This window comes from Crocodylus siamensis, chromosome 13, assembly GCF_052110815.1.
Source record: "Crocodylus siamensis isolate JL-2025a chromosome 13, ASM5211081v1, whole genome shotgun sequence".
Lineage (NCBI taxonomy): Eukaryota > Metazoa > Chordata > Crocodylia > Crocodylidae > Crocodylus > Crocodylus siamensis.
In genome coordinates, this window is record NC_143407.1 from 17,519,343 (window position 1) to 17,538,470 (window position 19,128).

Genomic DNA, 19,128 nt, shown 5'->3' on the forward strand with positions numbered 1-19,128 from the left:
CCTGAAACTAGTTTTAAGCACGCTTTAGATGGCTTAAAGTTATGGCACTCCAGGGCAGGTTTATCTCTGATCCGTTTTATCCAGCTCACGTTTCATTAATATGTGGCCACTCCTCACAGATGAGCTGCTGAAGTTGCAGTCCTCTAGCATACCAGGAGGCAGTGTCCCCTCGCCCACCCTTCATTTTGTGTGGAAAAACTTTCCACTCCCTGAACTCTATTGCTGGGGGGGAAGGTCAGGGTTCTGATACCCAGCAAACTCCCCTCCTGCCCCTGGGGATGTGACCTTCCCACCCCCAGGGTTGCAACCCTACTCAAACAGCCTGTGGAGCAAATGCATGGACAGGCCCAGGAGTGGGGTCTAGGAGGAGTGTAGGCAAAACAAGGTAGGGGGCCAGGCCAGATTGGGTCCCCACGAGCTGGGGCTTCTTTCTGGAGCACGGACAATAACTTCCCCAAAAGTACCTTCCCTCACCATTCCCACCTCCCAGTCACCCTGGAAAGTATGACCAGCACCCACTAAACCTCAGTCCCAATACCATTTTATTAAAACATGAGACCTTTAATATACTTACTCTTTATTTCTTTTTAAATTCTTTTTTTTAAATTTTATTCTTTAGTGCTGACTTTTTCACCATTCTTCCCAAACCCCCATCCCATTAAGTCTCTGCCTCCCAGTTTCATGTTCATGCCCTCCGCCCCTCCCCAAAACCCATCTCTCTCTCTCTCCTCCACTTAGAGTAAGATTAAAAGCCTGCCCTGTATTAGCCCTGCAGTGGAAACACACAGCTGTAGCTCCTAATCAGGCCTCTGCTCACCAACCCTTTTGTGGCAAGTCACAGCTGTGCAGGTAGGGAACAGTCAGAAAAAGTTTTTAGCTTTAGGGTGTAACTGCTCCAACCTTGAGGTAGTACTAACATTAATCAACACTTAAGCAACTCAAAGTACAATGTGTAACAAGGCCCTTAGGTCTATATGGCTACCGCTCCATCCAAATGGATTTGGAGGATGTGTGACTTGTTTAAACAAGTGAAGGCTGCTCATGAGTATTTAGCCCGCAACTACTGTCCAAACACTTTGGCTTCATCTAGTGGCCTGTTATAAATTAGTCAGGGGGGATCAGCAGGGATTGGGGGAATCACTATTCCCCCGTGCACTGCCGGAAGTGACCAGGAATAACGGTCACAAGCTGGCAAAGGGTAGGTTTAGGCTAGATATCAGGAGGCGCTACTTCACGGTCAGGGTGGCTAGGGTCTGGAACCAGCTTCCAAGAGAAGTGGTGCAGGCTCCTACCCTGGGGGTGTTTAAGAGGAGGTGAGATGAACATCTTGCTGGGGTCGTTTGACCCCAGTATTATTTCCTGCCATGGCGGGGGGTCAGACTAGACGATCTACTCAGGTCCCTTCCGACCCTAGAAACTATGAAACTATGAATTTGCTATATTACCAAATTCCGGAAGTGGTGATGGATAGAGGTTCAGGATAGTTCAAATGCAGTGTCTGGAGCATCATAAGGGTGGAATCTCCTTTTCTGATGTATCCTGATATATTCTGATCATCCTGTAGAACAGTGGTCTCCAACCTTTTTGGGTAGGAGATCACTTTTTGAATTAAAAAGCACCCCAAGATCTTCTGTGCCCTGCCATCCCCCCTGCACCCAGGTTAGTCTGTGGGGAGGGAAGGAAGGGCAGATCCAGACAGAAGAAGAAAAAAGTGCAAGGTGCTGCACCTGGGGAGGAAGAACCAGCACCATATCTACAGGCTGGGGAACTCCCCTCTCATCAGCACTGAGGCAGAAAAGGATCTTGGAGTCATTATTGATGCCAAAATGAACATGGGCCGCCAATGTGGGGACACGGTCAGGAAGGCCAACCATACCTTGTCATGCATCCACAGATGCATCACGAGCAGGTCCATGGAGGTGATCCTCCCCCTCTGTGTGGCACTGGTCAGGCCGCAGCTGGAGTACTGCATCCAGTTCTGGGCACAGCACTTCAGGAGGGATGTGGACAACATGGAGAGGGTCCAGAGAAGGGCTACTCACATGATCGGGGCAGCAGGGCAGGCCCTACGAGGAGAAGCTAAGGGACTTGAACCTGTTCAGCCTCCACAAGAGAAGGCTGAGGGGGGATTTAGTGGCCATCTATAATCTTACCAGTGAGGAATGGGAGAGTCCCTGTTCCCCTGAGCACTACCTGGAGTGACTAGGAATAACAGCCACGAGTTGACTGAGACTAGCTTCAGACTAGACACCAGGAAGCAATGCTTCACAGTCAGGGCAGCTAGGATCTGGAACCAACTTCCGAGGGAAGTGGTGCTCGCCCCTACCCTGGGGGTCATCAGAAGAAGGCTAGATAGTCACCTAGTCAGGGTCATCTGATCCCAGCATTCATTCCTGCCATAACAGGGGGTCAGACTTGATGATCTGCTCAGGTCCCTTCTGACCCTACCAACTATGAAACTATTTGCCTGTGAGGTGAATACAGCCTTGTCAAGCATTGGGGAAGGCTGAGTAATAGTACAGCACTGATGGCTTTACTGAACCACACTTAGCACTGTAGGTGGCACCTGTGTGCACTGTGTGTGAAAAGGAGAAATCCCCTCATGTCCAGGCAGACTTGTGTGGCCTCAATAACAAGACAATGGCTGATGCATCTAAGCAGGCCAACACACACACGTTCTGAGCCAGGCGGATCCTGCTCTTATCATTCCAGGTGCACTGTCCTGACTCGGAGGCTTGCTCTTTGGTCCTGAAAGTACAGGGGTAGGGTGTGTGCTTGGTGATTTATGGGTACAGTGGGTCAGAGGTCAGCTGGTGTCAATTTGTATAATTTCATTGCAGTCAGTTGAAGCAATGCTGATTCAGTCCTACTGCGGCACTATAGTAACTGTCCTATTCAGGAGAGCACCTGTCATCCTTGGAACTGAAGGGTTTTATAAACCCCATGCTCAGGATTATCACTCCCTTCTAAGCCATGAATCAAGCCTGGATACCTGACTGCCATCATCCTGCACATCTCCCACAAACCCTGTCATCAGGTCGGAAAGAGAGAATTGTTTCATCTCTGTAGGTGCTTTGGTACTCAGAATTGCAACTCCTGGGGGATGCAGGGGAAGCTCAGGGCAGCCAATCTTACCTCAGGCTTAAAGGGATTCTTCTTCCAGAAGGAACCACCTTTGGGATACAGCTTCAGGAGCAGATGTTGAAGACCAGCACTGTGCAGTCACTTCTGACCCTCTTTTCAAAGCCTGAAGAAGACCAAGTACTTCTTGTCTATAGATAGTTGAGTGACACTACAGATCTATAAAGACGTTTGCTCCTTTACTGGTATCTCTGAAGGAGCTCAAGTTATTTGCAAGTTAATGGCTGTTGTAGCCACTTCTTCTTGATCACGCTTATGCCCCTGCTGTACAGAGTGCTGACAGGTCTGGTGAAACTGCCTTACGCCTGCCTAAAGCTGAGACCTAGGATATGTACTGAATGTATTTTTGTCCTGCTTCATCATTGGGAGAATCGGCTTCATGCAATTCTGTAGGCTCTTCAGCCTGCTGCTAACCCAGATAGCTCCATAACCATCCCATGGCATCCTGAGCACCCCAAGAACACTAGTACTATGGAGGAAAGATCAAAGGCCCAGGACCCTTGGAGAAGATGCAGTGTTCTCTATTAAAGTTCAAACTGTGACTTGACATTGCAGCCCTTTAATTCTGGCCAGACTGTCTTGCTGAAAGTGATGGGAAAGCTTCTGTTTACTGCAGGGAGAGCAGTTAGGCTGCTGTCTGTCATTGAGAGATACAGGATTTTAACATGTTAAGGAGAGTTATGGCCTGCCAAGGAAACTATAAGCCCCCTTTAGTACTGGGGGGAACTAATGATGTGTTACTGGGTACTTGCCACAAATAATGAAAATGGGGACAGGAGTGGAGGTCACAGGTTAATAACTAGTCTGCCAAATGGGGACACTGAACAGAGCACACCAGACAGTACCCATTGGCTCCTCAAATAAGTCCAAGGAGCCAGTGGAGGCTGCCCAGTGATACTCTATCCAGAGGCAGGATCTCACAAGTGAAAGGAAAGCAGCCCCACAGTCCAAAGAGACCCTCCCAGCCAGAGCCTCCTTCCTGGTAAGATACATAGCCAGCTTAGCCAGGCCCAGGAGGAGGTTGACCAGGAGGTCCTGGGACTTGGTGGAGCCACAGATGGGGAGTGCAAAAATAAACACGAGGGGAATAGTGCAGCCAGAACCTCAGCAAGAGGTTCTGGAGTAGGTGGTGCAGGGACTGCAGCCTAGCACACCTCGTGTATGCATACGCCAGGGTCTCTCTGCTGACAGAAGAGGCAGGTGTTGGAGGTGTCCGTGAACCATGTCAGACACACTCCTGTGGCAACAGGTCTGTGGAGGAGCCACCAGATGAGGTCTCTGGTGGCTCACAGGACCAAGGTGAAATATAGACTAGTCCACTAAGGACCCTCACCCCCCTTGCTTAGGGTGTCCCACCACTTGTTGTCAGGGCAGGATGCAAGTATGGGATGATGACAATGTGAAGCATGAGCATGTAAAGCTGGTGGCAGTGGGCAGATCAAAAGCAGACCAGTTTAGTATCTTCCAGCCTTCTCAGATGGTTAGGTGGGAAGCATCATGGGGCCTGCTGAGGCAGGGGCTCCACAATGAGCTCTGGAGGGCTGGGGGATACCGGGCTGAGAGTCACTGTGGTTCCCAGCCCAGCTGGTGTCCTGGGTAGAGCAGCACTGGTATGGTTGGCTGATGCTGCATGACCCAGGGACTCAGTCCAGCCTCAAAGTGGAGAAATCACTCCTTCCCCAGTTGAGCACTGTTTTACTGTTCATAAGAAGAGCTGAAATTAGGGTTATCATTGAATGAGCAGGTAAAGTTACCATTTTAGCCACTTACTAGAGATTTCACTGCTCACTCAAGTAGTGGGTAGCTTGCAGGGTAACCTATATTTTCTTTGGTACAAGATGAAAATGTACAAAGGCACCTGAGCTAGCTCCCCAGCTGAAAGCAGCAGAGTGATGGCACTACAACATTGCACCAAAGCTCATTAACTGTGCTAAGAACAGGACTTTTCAGCCTGAGTGGAAACTGCTGATATAGCAGTGTTGTTCTGGTGCTGGAGCTAGTATGAGCAGAGCTGTCTTAAATATCCTTGCACAGGTCTGCCTTCCATCATGAACATGTATTCTTGTGTCTAAATTCTGTTTGGTTTTATGCTTCTCAAGGGCATGTTTGCAGTCCCAAAACTGTCACTTTTGGCATTTGCACACTAAGCATGGTCAGTGTACAGCTGTCTATCCAGAGGGGGTTTGAAGCTCTGCAACTTCCCTCTCCTTCATGAACAGGAATGTGATGGCCTGTAGAACCACCAACCCCAGACCTGGGATGCAGCAGGTGCCATTCAGTTACTTGCTGCTCTTGGCTCTGGATTTAGGAACCAGAGGTCTTGTTCTGGGGGGGGACCCACCCAGGGGGACCAACCGTCAGACCAACCACAACCTCTCCATTTGATAATAGGCAAATTTATTGATACACAGTGATAACAAAAAAAGATGCAATGCAAACAGTCAAGCAATTCTGTACATCTACAAAATCCTAGGGCTGTCATCAGAGTCAAAGTACATTTGGCCAGAATGCAGTCTTCACTTTGAGGCTATCTCTTAGATGTCAGCATGTCAGCAGTCTGGAGGTGGGATGCCAAGGCCCACACCCCCACTCCAGTGGTATGGATGAGATGGGCTGGTGGTACGTCCTCTGTCCATTGTGGCCTTGAGGACCCTTCCCAGGGGATGAGGACCATCTCTCTGGGAGGAAAAGGAGGCAGGATGGACAGGAATGGGGAGGGACCCTTTGTTACCCTCAAGTCTCTGCTTTTATATTCTCCTTCCCCTCTGATGACTCTTGATCTGTGGCTATCACTGGTTGGTTGTCTCCCTGTGGTCACACTATCCACATAGCTTTCTGGGCCTTCTCCTAATTTGGTCTGTTTCCCCAAAACTGGGACTCAGGTTCCACTGCTCTGGGGCCTTGCTAGCTAGTGCTGCTTTGTCTCATGCCATGGGCAGTAGAGTATATACTCCCTGTTTCCAGACTGTTTTCCAGACTATGTGTTCTTGTTGGCCTTGTTGCATTAGACAGCCTGTTTGCTTCCAAGGCTGTAATCTTGTGCAACTGAGACTCAAGCTTCTTAGAAATCAGTTTTCTCCTGCTACCCATCCTGAACCATTCTAATACATATATCTATACCTATAAGCCAATTCCTAAAAAACAAAGCTTTAAATACAATTTAAATCTAACCATGTGTGTCCCTTTCCCCAAGGCCAGGTTCTGTGGGAGGCAAGAGTTATAGCTCAAGTATTGCAGATAAGCCTTATACAAAGGTAGAGGAGGTGGCTTGGCCTGTTTCTCTGCTCCACTCTCTAGTCTCCTACAAATGAAGGCCTATGTGGGGTTCCACCTAAAAAGCTACACTGGTTTTCTCCCGGCATGATCCTGTCCTAGGTCTCTGTCATGGAAGGCACCAATGCAGTGGAGCCAGGATTATGGGGTTGGTGAAGAACCCTACTTGCATCTTGCATTCAAGCAGGATGGTCTGCAAGAATGAAACATGGGGTTTAGCAGCTCACAGCATCTCTGAGCATCCTGCCATCCTCCTTAGAAGGCGACTGGCCCAGGAGGGAGAGGGAGAGGGAGAGAGAGAGGGGGAGAGCGAGAGAGAGTGTGTCAGCTAGCAGGAAAAGATACACAAAGCAACTCTGAGGATCACCTGAAGACCTATAGGACAAGTGAACCTTAATCATCATTGTCCTACTACTTCTGGTGACATTTAGGCCTAGCAATGCCAGACTGTTAGAAACATCAGGTTTGGCCTCAATTTTGCCTACCAGCTGCTTGGCAGGGGACATGCAAGCCCCCTGTCTGTAATGGCCTGATGCCCTCTCAGGGTTGTACCAGCAGTTTTGATCATGAAAGATCGTCAGTGCAGAGGCAGAAAAGGATCTTGGAGTCAACATTGATGCCAAGAGGAACATGGGCCGGCAGTGTGGGGATGCAGTCAGGAAGGCCAACCACACCTTGTCATGCATCTACAGATGCATCTCGAGCAGGTCCAAGGAGGTGATCCTCCCCCTCTATGCAGCACTGGTCAGGCCGCAGCTGGAGTACTGCATCCAGTTCTGGGCGCCGCACTTCAAGAGGGATGTGGACAGCATGGAGAGGGTCCAGAGGAGGCCACTCGTATTATCAGGGGACAGCAGGGCAGGCCCTACGAGGAGAGGCTACGGGACCTGAACCTGTTCAGCCTCCACAAGAGAAGGCTGAGGGGGGGATCTAGTGGCCTGTTACAAACTAGTCAGAGGGGATCAGCAGGCACTGGGGGAGTCCCTGTTCCCCCCAGCACTCCTAGGAGTGACTAGAAATAATGGTTACAAGCTGGCAGAGGGTAGATTCAGGCTAGACATCAGGAGGCACTACTTCATGGTCAGGGCAGCTAGGAGCTGGAACCAACTTCCAAGAGAAGTGGTGCTCACTCCTACCCTGGGGGTCTTTAAGAGGAGGCTAGATGGTCACCTTGCTGGGGTCATTTGACCCCAGTACTCTTTCCTGCCATGGCAGGGGGGTCGGACTTGATGATCTGCTCAGGTCCCTTCCGACCCTACTAACTATGAAACTATACAGAGAGCTCTCCAGTTCATACAGACAAGAAAGTGCCATCTGTGGGTTACAGGTCTTCCTGAATAGGTTTAACCAGACATGTTCTCCCTCAGGTTTGCTTTGCTCTGAGCAGAAGGTTTATTTGCTGCTCTTTCTAAATTGTCCTTCCCTGACCTTTGGGCTTCATCTAGGGCCCCCAAACCCACCCTTGTTAACTTGTTGTTTGCCTCTCCTGAAGTGCTGGGAATGCAGTGCTAATTTCCTATGTTTTGTTCTCCTCTTACTACCCTCAGCAAGCTGACAAGGGAAAGTGGGACAGACTTCCCTATCCCAGTTATCCCAACGGTACCAGACTCAGAGACTGAGAAACTCATTCGGGAAAAGGATGAAGAGGTGAGTACTGGGGCAGGGACTGCATCTTCTTCCAGAGCATTCCCCACGGCAGCCCCCATAGCACAGAGAGGCCTTGCTGCCAGTAAGACATGCATCTTCTCCCAGACAGCTTGGGTAATTCCTGCTCTGGGCTCTGACACTTGGTTCCCAGCTTCAGCATGCTCAGATGGTACAGCAGAGTCCATCCTCCACCCTGCACCAAGTGCTCCACTCATTCATATTTCGACTGTCTGGGGAACTGGAAGGAGACTAGCAGCCAACTTTGCTCCGTTGGTGTAGCAAACAGGGCTGAATGATTTCTTTGGAGGGAAAGGTCATAAAGCAATAGTCTCCATCCTTTTTATGGTGAAAATCACTTTTGGAAGTAAAGGGCACCCCAGGATCTACTATGCCACCCCCTGCCCTGCTGCCCCCAAGAGGGGAGGCTCAGCTGAAAGAAAATGTAGAAATAGCAGTATATAACAGTATATAGAAGTAGGTGGTGGGCAGAGCAAGGAAACCGGGCCAGGGGCTCTGGATAGCCACAGCAGGGGAGAAGGGGCACACATGCAGCCAGGATCGCAATTCCTTGAGGAAGGCCCAGATCCCATGTGCACCCAAGGGGCCACTCAGCCCTTCTGTGCTCCCAGCTGGCAGAGAGTCCCAGAGTGGGCTGGGCCAGGGCCTGACATCACTTCTCTGCCTCTGGTGGGCTGAGCTGCGCCTGCCCAGCAGACAAAGTAAGATGGGGTCGGGCTCTGGCCCAGCCTGGGGCTCTCCGCTGCCCAGAGGCACATGGGGTGGGGCGGGGCTCCTGCCACTGTGCCCCCCCACCCCCCGCAACCTGTGCTCTGGGACTAAGTGGCTGCTGCTGAGGGCTGCTGATAAGCCCAGAGTACAGGGAGGGAGCGGGCATGGGCCTCCAGAACATGGGGGGCAGCATGGGCCTGCAAGGCCCCTGCTGGGCTATGTTCAGCAGCAGGAGCCCCCCATGCACCCATGGCTGACAGGGAGCCCCAGGCCAGGCCAGGGCCTGACCCCACATTCCTTTGACTTCTGGGTGGATGTGGCTCAGCCCAGCAGCAGCAGAGAAGTGGCGACGGGCCCTGGCCTGACCCAGTCTGGGACTCTCTGCCAGCCACGGGCACATGGGGGGGCCCATGCCCCCTCTTCCCCATGCCCTGGGAGCCCGTGCTTCCTGGGCCACTGAGAAAACGGACACCCCTGCTTTGTGGACAGAGCCTGCATCTGGCACTTCTCCTATACCTTCACTTCTCAAAATCAGCCAACATAGGGCCTTGTTACACAGTAATTTTGGGTGGCTCCTGGAGCGCTTAACCCCTGGATTGTCTGCACATTAACACTGGAAACTAGTTTTAAGCACTCATTAGGTAGCTCCAAGTTATATCACTCTAGGGCAGGATTATCTCTGATCCCTGCTGCCTAGCTTGTGTTGCACTGAGATGCAGCCATTCTAGACTACAACTTAGTGTAAACACCACTCCCATCTCCCTTCCCCTACTGGCCTAGATCAGGCCCACTGTCATTCCCCCCACCCCACTCTCCCAAGCACCCTAAATCCCTGTTTACTGCCCCCCCTCCACCATGACCCTTCTGAACCCCACTTATTTGTGGCTGCCCAACTGTCTGGGGAGCAGGTAGGGAAGAGTTTACCTGTCTTCTCAGCCACTGCCACCTCTGCCGACAGTGGCTGGGCAGACAGGTTAACCTTTCCCTGTCTGTTACTTCAGGACAGACCATGGGAGCAGCCACAATTAAGCAGGTGGGCCAGGGAAAAACCTGAGAGACAAGGAGGGAGCCCCAGGGGTGAGGGGTAATGTGGAAAGCATGGATTGAGAGTGTGGGGAGGGGAGGGAAAAGGGATTTTTCTTTTTTAATCCTCCAGGCCACTCCTGACATGAACTTGTGACTGCTCCAAACTGCTAGCATTAATACCCATTAACATTTATGGAGGTCACAGTGTAAAGTGTAATAAGGTCCACAGAAATAGGCTTTTTTCACATCTCTAGCCTTGATCAGTCTGTTCACAGACTTGTGTGCCAGGCTGCCTGCTGCCTTTGGCTCCCTCCAGCCGCAGGCCCTCTCCCCACCCCCTGCTTCATCACTCGGCATCCAGTTATTCTCCCTCACAGGAATTAGCTCTTCCTGTGCAGTTTGGTTGTTCTCTGTGCAGGACTTTGGCATTCCTTTCCTTGTTACCAGTCTTGCTCCTTTTAGTTGTTCAGTGTAGCAAGGTCGGATCCCAGGGTGCCCCCTGGTGGTTTTGCAACCATGCCCTGGTCTGCCCCTAGGGCACCTTTCCTTCTCACTTGCTACACCTTGATGGAAGTATAATAATAAATAGGGAGGCTGCCCACAGGCTAACCCAGTTCAACTGAGTCCTCGCTGGGCACCTACAGCCCTAGGACCTAATTGCGTGGCTCCAAACCCTTCCCTATACCACGCCCCATGCCTTACAGATGTTACTATAATATTGTTAAAGCCCTCTGCTGGGGCTTCGGCCTCTGCTTCTTTAATCTACCTTGGCCTTCTACCCTGGGCTCACTGTATTGGACCTGGCTCTGTCTTTTCCAGTCACCAGGCCCCTGGCCCCTTTCTGCTGGGCCCCAGGCCCATGTAGCTGAGCCCCTCGCTGGCACCAGGCCCTTGTCTCACTGCACGCCTCAGGCACTAGGCCCCTGTTCCGTGTCTGGCTGCCACCTCGCGGTCTCTGCCCACTCCGGGCTCAACAGCTGCTTGAGCCCTGAACCTGCTCCTGGGGCACTAATGGGGCCCCCTATAAACTTCCCTGTGCAGTCCCAAACTGCCAGTATAGACACAACATAAACATAAGGGGATAACATCCCTCTGTCCCTTTAAGGGTGTAAACCTTGACTCACTAATACAGCATGTCCTCCCAGCCTGGGCTCCTTGCGAACTCCTCAAGCCTCACTGTTCCTGCAAGCAGCAAAGCAGTCAGCCTAGCATCCCTGGGTGGCTCTCCTGGACAGCGGCTCCTTGCCCTGTAGCTGCCAGGGAGAGACCCCCTTGCCAGCCTCAGCCTTGGGCTTATACACTGCCAGGGCCCTGTCTGCCTCCAGCCAGCTGACCACCTGTAGGTGCCTGCTGACTGCTCCATTAGCCTGCGGCACCCTGCCTAGCCTGCAGTGCTCCCTGGCTGAACTGCTTTTATCTTAAAGTAACAAAGCCTCAGGCTCTCTATTATAGCCAACACTTGCAAATTCCTCAAATGAGCTCATTCCTCCTTGTTTTTAATACTGAACACTAATAAGGGCCTTAGATAAGGCCCTGCCTCTGGCAGTCCTTTCCCTGAGGCCTGGCCTAGTCACACTCCTGCTGTCAGAGCAACTCCAGGGAACAGTGCATTTTTTTTATTCACACAGGGCTGCCCAAGGAGCCTGGGCCTGATCCTGCCTGCCTTGCCTCCAGATTAACCATTTACCCCCCTCTTCAGGTATCCTGGAAAGAAGTAATTTCCAGTTCTGTGGCACTGCCCATGTGTAAATGACCTCACTGCAGGGGAGAATATGCCCTGTTGCTACAGAGGAGAGGTCCCTGTGTCAGATCCGATGCTGCAGCTATCCCCCTGTCCTGGCAGAGCTATGAGAGGGGACAGAAAGTCAAATCCAAGTTGGTCCTATGGTGAGGAAGTTTGTGGCCTTGACACTGCCAGTATATTGATCTCTGGAGCTGTGCTGAGTGCAACCTGTAGGTTCTCTTCCCCAGGGAAGAGGTGCTGGGGATTGGGCCCTCAGATGCTTTCCTTTTGTTTCAGCTGAGGCGGATGCAAGAGATGTTGCAGAAGATCCAAAGACAGATGAAGGACTCTCACTAACCTCCCTGCCCCTCCAGCTTCTGCGCCGCACAGAAACTGGAAATGTTTACATCATGCTCCATCCCATCAAAGCCAAGTTACAGTACTCAGTACAACAACACACCTGTCACCTTAAGCTGATGCAATATCGCCTTATTCTCAAACCTCAGCGCTTTCCCTCCAGAAGCTTAGAGGAAAAATGGCTGACACATTGCAGGACTCCTCTCTATTGCCTTCCCTCGGCCTCCTGACTTAGAACTGAGCCTTCTCACTTCTAACAGTGGCTGCAAACCCCACCCCTGAGACTCCAGGCAGTGCTTCCCCATGGTTCAGCTGAGTTACACCTACTTGCTTCACTGTGTCCTTTTATGGTGAATATGTACGGCCTCTCTTAGTTCAAAGCACTCCTGAGGTGCACCTCGTCTCCCCTTCCAACAGACCACAGAACGTCACTCATTCTTGTCAGCAGGACCCTGCCATACTGGGAGATTGTGCAGACCTACTGCTTCAGGGGAAGTAATATGGGTGGCTAGTGGAGCACCATGGCTATGGCTATGTGAGAGACTGAGCCCTGGGCCCTCCAGTCTCCAGATGGGAACTAGCATTGTGCAGCAGGTCTAGGAGTAAAATTCTAGTTCCCATTAATGATGCCTGTGTCCTGGCACCTGGTTCTGCAGGGCCTCCAACCTGCAGTGTATGCAGTCACTTACACCAGGGCAGGGCTATTCCCCAATAGTGCTGACCAGGAACAATGACTTCGTGTTCAGGCAAAGGGGACTCAGGCCCTCAACATCCTCTTCCAAACAAGCCTGGCTTTGTGAATGACAGCAGGACAGCCAACATACATTGTAACACGTTTGTGAACCCAGCTAATCTGGATGTCCTGGCCCCTGCTTCTGCCACCAGTCAACAGCTTCATGAAGGACTTGCCCATGTTTTGAGATCACTGGGTCTTATTCTACTTGCTGACACATGAACTCATCCATTGATGCTTCTGGGTTCCAAATGGGAAGCCGGGCACATTGAATCATAGTAAAGTAGGGCTGGAAGGGACCTCTGGTCCAACCCCCTGCCTGAACCAGCTGCTCCTAGGTCATCCAACCTCTTCTTGTACAGCTCCAACAATGAAGATTTCACAACTTCCCTAGGCCTCACTATTCTACCGCCTCACTGTTCTAACAGTGAAGAGGGGTTTTTCCTGATATCCAGTCTAAGCTTACCTTACTGCAACTTTAAGCCATTGGTCCACAACCTACTCTCTGCAGTGAGAAAGATATGTTCTCCATCTTATTTATGGCACCCTTTCAGGTATTTGAAGACTGCTATCATGTCCCCTCTTAAGCACTTTTCTGCAAGCTGAACATGACTAGCTCCTGCTCCTCCTTCCTTTCAAAGCCCTTCATAATTTTTGTCACCCGTCTCTAGACCCTCTCTAACTTCTCCATGTCTTTTTTAAAATGTGGAGCCCAAAACTGCTCACCATACTGTAGGTGAAGCATTACCTGTGCCAAGTAAAGAGGCACTATCTCTTCCAGTGTCTTGCTCGTATTGATATGGCCTAAAATCACATTCACCTTTTGTGCAGCTATATCATGCTGCAAACTCATATTGAGTTTGTGATTCACCAAGATTCCTAGATCTTTCTCCAAAGTGCTGCTATCCAGCCAGTTGCCATCCATTTTGTATATGTGTTTTTTGACCAAAGGTGCAGCACCTTACATTTGTCAGCATTAAACTTCATTTTGTTCACTCCACCATAGTACAAAACGGCTTCAGCCCCAGAAAGCCAGGTGACATGGCAGGAAATGCATCCACATAAAAGGGAAGTAATTGGGCACATCTTCAAAGCTGAATGTCAGGCAAAGCCTGCTTCAGGCCATCCAACCTGTTCTGATCATCAGTGTATAGGAGGTGTGTTCTGTGCAGCATACCCTACACACATCTCTTCTTCCCAAAGCAGAATGGCTAAGTGAGCGGTGTGGGGTCCCAGCATCACTCCCTCCTGCCCTCCATTCACTAGGATTGGGTCCCTGTGGGCTGGCACCACTCCCTCTCACCAAGATTGGGTCCTGGGAAATAAATGGTCAGACATGGCCCAGGAAACAAGTGTCTGAGATGTCCTTCTAACACTGTGGTATGGCTAGAAAGGAATGCATGCACCAGCCTCAGCTTCCTGGCTGCCATGAGTCCATGCACCTTCCTGGCATAGGTATTAATTCATGCAGACGCTACAGGGCTCCCCTTCTGCTACATACTCATATCCACACTCAGCAGGGCTCCCTTAGCATGGGTGCAGGCATGCATGAGCGCATCTGTGTATAGCAGGTATCTATTCCCTGGTGCAGAGGGGTGCACATACATGTATACACAGCAGACTCCCCTTTTAGTATACACAGCAGACTCCCCTTTTAGCATAGATGCAGACACGCGTGCACATATGCAAGGCCTTCTTTGGATGGGTACATGCATAAGCATACATTCACTGCAGGGTTCCCTTTTCTCCTCCAAGAAGCATGATGTAGGGGGCAGAGAAAATACAACCTGTGTGTTGTGCATGGCACTGCAAAATTCATTAATTCTAAGCTCTTCCAGAAATTCCCTGGTGAAGCTAGTGGCTATTCCATGTTCTGTCCCAGCCAGTCTCCTTGCCTTGTTCTGAGAAGCTAGATGAGGACCTAGCTTTGTCTCCCAACCCTGGCAATTTGCCAGAGCAAGTAGTCCAGTCTTCAGCACACTGCATACCAGTACAGGGCCACAACAGCTTGCAGGTTCTGCAAACCCAATACCAATTCCTTACTGGAGGTGCATGGACTCCATAATTGAATGAACCTTACTAGTGGAAAACAGTAAGCCCACCTGAGTCACAGAGTTAGGCCTTAAACTAAAGAAGAAGAAACTGTTTGGACTGCAGGCAGTGCACAGCAACACTACAGATACAGTCCTGAAAAAACAGAGTAGACTTCCTAGCATCCATGCACATGACAGGAACCAAAACATGGGCATGTCACATGGACTGTAGCTTATCCACCTGGTGGCACTGACAACAGGGACAAGCCTGGAGTCTGAGTAAGCCATTTCAAGAATGGGAGCAATCCTCTACTTCCTATCCTCTGTCTCAGTGTCTCCCACGGCACATCTGGACCCAAAAGAAGCCTGGAAAACCTTTCCTAGCCTCAGTCTGGACTGAAGATCTGCCTTGTGGACCTGTCCTTGCAGACCTCTGCACTGCAGATGAATTGTCCATTCCAGGGGTGTATAGAGAGTACTCTTCATCCAGGTGGTTGGTATCTCCTCTCTTCTGGGCAACTAGAGATGGAAAACCAGTTTAAGTAAAATGCTTAAACCTTCACCCAAAATGCAAATCAAACCTCTCAAAGCATCTTTAAGCTACCTTGGTTTTCTGCATTGTGCGGCAAGCAGACGTCCTGAAGAGTAAAGAGGAGAGCTATCTTCACAACCTTCAGCCTAGAAAAGCAGAAATCTCCCAAGGACGACATCACTCCTCTTTACTCTTCAGCAGCTCTGCTTGCCGCACAACCCAAAAAGCAAGGTGGCATAAAGATGCTTTGAGAGGTTTGATTTACATCTTGGGTGAAGGACCCAGCTTTTGATATGGGGGGCAGAGAATGGCTCTTGTGAGCCATCTGATCCAATTTTTCAGAGTCCAAACTTTTGAGGTAGCTTGGATGAACTTGGAAGATTTCCCAGACTTTTGGAGCTATCTCCAGTCCATATCTTTGTTGTCAACCCCTATTTGCATCCTGCCTCAAGCTAGCAATTATTTTAAGCAATAATTAGGAACCTACTTAATTTGTGGTTTCACAGATTTCATGGAAACTCTGAAATCTGGGATTGTTGGTGAATTCACAAAATCAAAACAAAAACATTTAAAATAAAGTGCTGGCTCCCCAGTGGGAGCCACTGGTCCTTGCTGCTGGGAGGAGTGGATGGGGAGGCATGAAGGGCAGCCAGCAATCAAGATGGTGGCTGCTCCCGTGACCCTTCTCCCTCCTGGGGCCTCTTCATCAATCAGTGCTGAGGGACAGGGCTGCTGAGAAATGCCAGCGAAATTGTCTCACCATTATTTAAGTAGGTTCCTAGCAATAACCCAGGTCCCTTGTAAGCAGGCATTGTTTCTAAACAGCTATTCTGTACAACTGGCAACACCACCAGTGTTATCCTTCTCCTTTCCAGCGAAACTACTCTGCCAGGCTAACCTCACCTAGGACTAAGTAAGCCCAAGAGACTCAAGTTGACGTCAGTGCCCTGTTCTGTTTGTAGCTCTATGACTGGGTTGATTGAAGGTTTCTGGAGATCCCACTATTACCTGATTTCTATCCTGCTGCATCTGACCTTGTTTAACATCTCTATTAGGCAGTGGAGTCATGCTGAACATAGGAAACAAGCATGCAACCATCACGTTTGTCTTGTCCAAGCCCATGCCTGTTTTTTAAAAACTAACTGACCCTGCTCTGAATGACACCCCAGAGAGCTAGCAGTGGGGTGGGCAGCGGTGATCAGACATCAGCGCTGGGCAGCGCCTCAAGTAAAGGAGGGGCAGGGAGGGGAATTAAACTCCCCTGTCTCCCCTCTGTCCCACTCAAATAGAGACCCAAACTGGGGTCTGCCCAGCTTTCCTCCCCACTGTGGGGGCCATCTTCAGAGCCAGGCTGGGCAGCAGCCTCAGGTGAAGTGGGGGAAAGGGAGGATGATTAAACTCCCTTGTCTCCCCTCTTCGGCATGGGCACAGGGACCCCCAGCCAGGGTCTGCCAGGGTTTCTGCCCCACTGGCTGCTTGCGTGGCATGGGGCATGGTCAGAGCTGGTCTGCATGGCCCTGCCATCTGCCTACCTCACATGGGGCTGTGGAGCCGAGCTGAGCCAGCCTATGGGTGCTGCTGAGGGTAAGTGCAGAGGGGCTGGCCCAGGCTGGGCCGTGGGGACAGGGCCTTTCCATCTGGATTCACCTCGGGCTGGGACCACAGGAGCTGTGAACTCAGATTGATCCTGGGTCCCCATCCCCAGGCAGGGCTGGACTGGGCTGGGCTGTCATGGAGCCACAGCCAGCTGGGAAGGGCCTTGCCCCCATGTCCAGGCCCAGCCTGGGCTTGCTCCTCCATGCCTGCCCTCAGCAAGGGCTACAGCCAGCCCCACTCAGCCCCAGGCAAGGTGGGTGGATACTGAGGCCGACCCAGGCTGGGCCATGGGGGCAGGGCCCTTCCCAGCTGGCTGTGGCTCTGTGACAGCCCTGCCTGGTATGTACAGGTGATGACTGGCCAGGCAGCAGCATGGAGACAATGCTGCTGCAGCTGCAGGCAGGCACCTTGGCAGCTAGACTGGCCATGCAGGACAACTCCTTCATGAGTGTGTCTGCCCATGTCACCATGTGATAAGCAAGCACCACGCAGGGGGCACAGCAGTGGTGGCAGCAGGAGCAGCTACTATGGGCACATGAGCCCCAGCAGCAGGTGGCTGCTGGGCTCTGGGCCCGCCAGTGCTTCTGAGCCAACCTGGGCAGCCAAGGGCATGAAGGAATCTCGTGCGGCCAGTCCAGCTGCCAAGACACCCGGCTGCAGCTGCAGCAGCATTGCCTCCGTGCTGCTGCCCAGCCAGCTGCCACCCATGTGCACTCGGCTGGGTTGTGACAAAGCTGCAGCTGGCTGGAAAGGGCCTTCCCCCAGGCCCTGGCCCAGGCCAGTCCTGTTATCCACCCACCTCACCTGGGGCTGAATGGGGCCAGCTGTGGGTGCTGCTGAGGGCAGGCATGGAGGAGCCAGCCCAGGCTGGGCTGAGCCATGGGACCAGGGCTCTTCCCAGCTGGCTATAGCTCCAACAGCCCAGCCTGTCCTGGGCATGGGAAGCTGGGAGCAATTTGGGTGCACAGGTCCCATGGCCCCAGCATGAGCCTCAGCTGGTTGGAAAGGCCCTACCCCTGTGGCCCAGCCCAGGTCAGCCCCTCTGTGCCCAAGCTTAGTAGCTCCTGCAGGCTGCCCTGGCTCAGCCCCACAGCCGCAGCATTAGCCCCAGCCCTGGGCAAGGTTGGTGGATGGTGGGGCCATGCTGGCTGGAATCTGGCCACGCCCCCACCCCTACCACTGCAGCGGGGTGGATCCTAACAGGAGCTGCTCTGTCCCAACCAGGCAGACGCCAGCTGTGGTCTCCTGGTGGGAGAGGGGAGGGAGTGGGAATAAACCCCTTATCTATCCCTTCACCTTAAGGGGTCATGCCACCTGGCATCTGTCCATGCCCCTGCTCTGGCTAGGAAATTTCCATAAACTGATTTGACCCAAATCAGTTAAGTCTGGTGCTACATTCAAACAGATTTATCTTAAACCAGTTCAGCAATTTTGAAACTGGTTTTTGTGCACTGAACTTATGTTCTGTTACAGGTCTAAACTAGTTTCTATTTACTGAAACTGGTTTGTGTGTAACTTCTGTCCATAGCCCCTGTGCATGAGGCGTGCACAGCTGGATAAGTTCCATGCACACTGTGGGGAGGCAGGAGCATACAAGGAGGCAAGTAGGGCCAGCTTCATAGTCCAAAGGTCAGCAAAGCTCCCAGGATCAGACCCACTGCTGCCAGTGGTCAAGCTTTGGGGTTTTCAGGATAGATGCCTGGCAGGTACTGGCCTTTGATCAATCTTAAGACTCAGTTTAGACAGTGTTTGCAAGAAGCAAGGCATTCTGGAAAAATTGTAAGATATCACAAGTTATTTTTGAGTAGGCCAAAAAGACAAGAGAATTCTCATCCCTCTGACTGCATGAAATCCATTGGCTCATGCAGTGGTTATAGATGTGACAACCCCACAAGATGTATTAGTGCTTTCAATTTCCTTTTTTATCTTGCTATTTTCTTACAGAATTAACCTATCTTTGCATGATTGTCATAAATACATTTATTAAAGTACATAAAGAGTATAGGTTTATAAATTCTTATAGATCTAGTGGAAAAATTTTTATCCACCCACAAAGTTCTCAATAAATAGATCTGACTTAAATTACCTGGAGCAGACTTTTTGACTTTGTAACAGGAGCTTAGGTGTGTGTGCATGGTGTGCGTGTTTGTATGAGAGAGAGGAGTATGGCCTAAATTCTTGTTTCCTGGTCTGTTCTGACTCTTGCGCCATACTCTTTAAATGGCCTCATTGCAGCCTAGGGGACCGCTCCCAGAGTGAAATGCCAAAGGGATGGGCCTGTCCCAAAGTACTCACAGATGCACTTGGATAGCGTGTTTACTAATTTGTTTGTCAATGG

General features: G+C 51.1%; 1 protein-coding gene across 3 annotated transcripts in view; it reads left to right on the top strand.

Moving 5' to 3' along the window:
- The window catches only part of LOC149854027 (septin-4), an 80,899-nt gene extending 62,027 nt beyond the window's left edge, over positions 1 to 18,872 (top strand). For all 3 annotated transcript variants that reach the window (XM_090025028.1, XM_090025029.1, XM_090025030.1), the window contains 2 exons: positions 7,962 to 8,061; positions 11,837 to 18,872. In XM_090025028.1, the coding sequence (XP_089881154.1) occupies positions 7,962 to 8,061; positions 11,837 to 11,896 (160 nt within the window). In that variant the 3' untranslated portion in view covers positions 11,897 to 18,872. The remainder of the gene's footprint in view (positions 1 to 7,961; positions 8,062 to 11,836) is intronic.
- Positions 18,873 to 19,128: the final 256 nt, after the last annotated feature.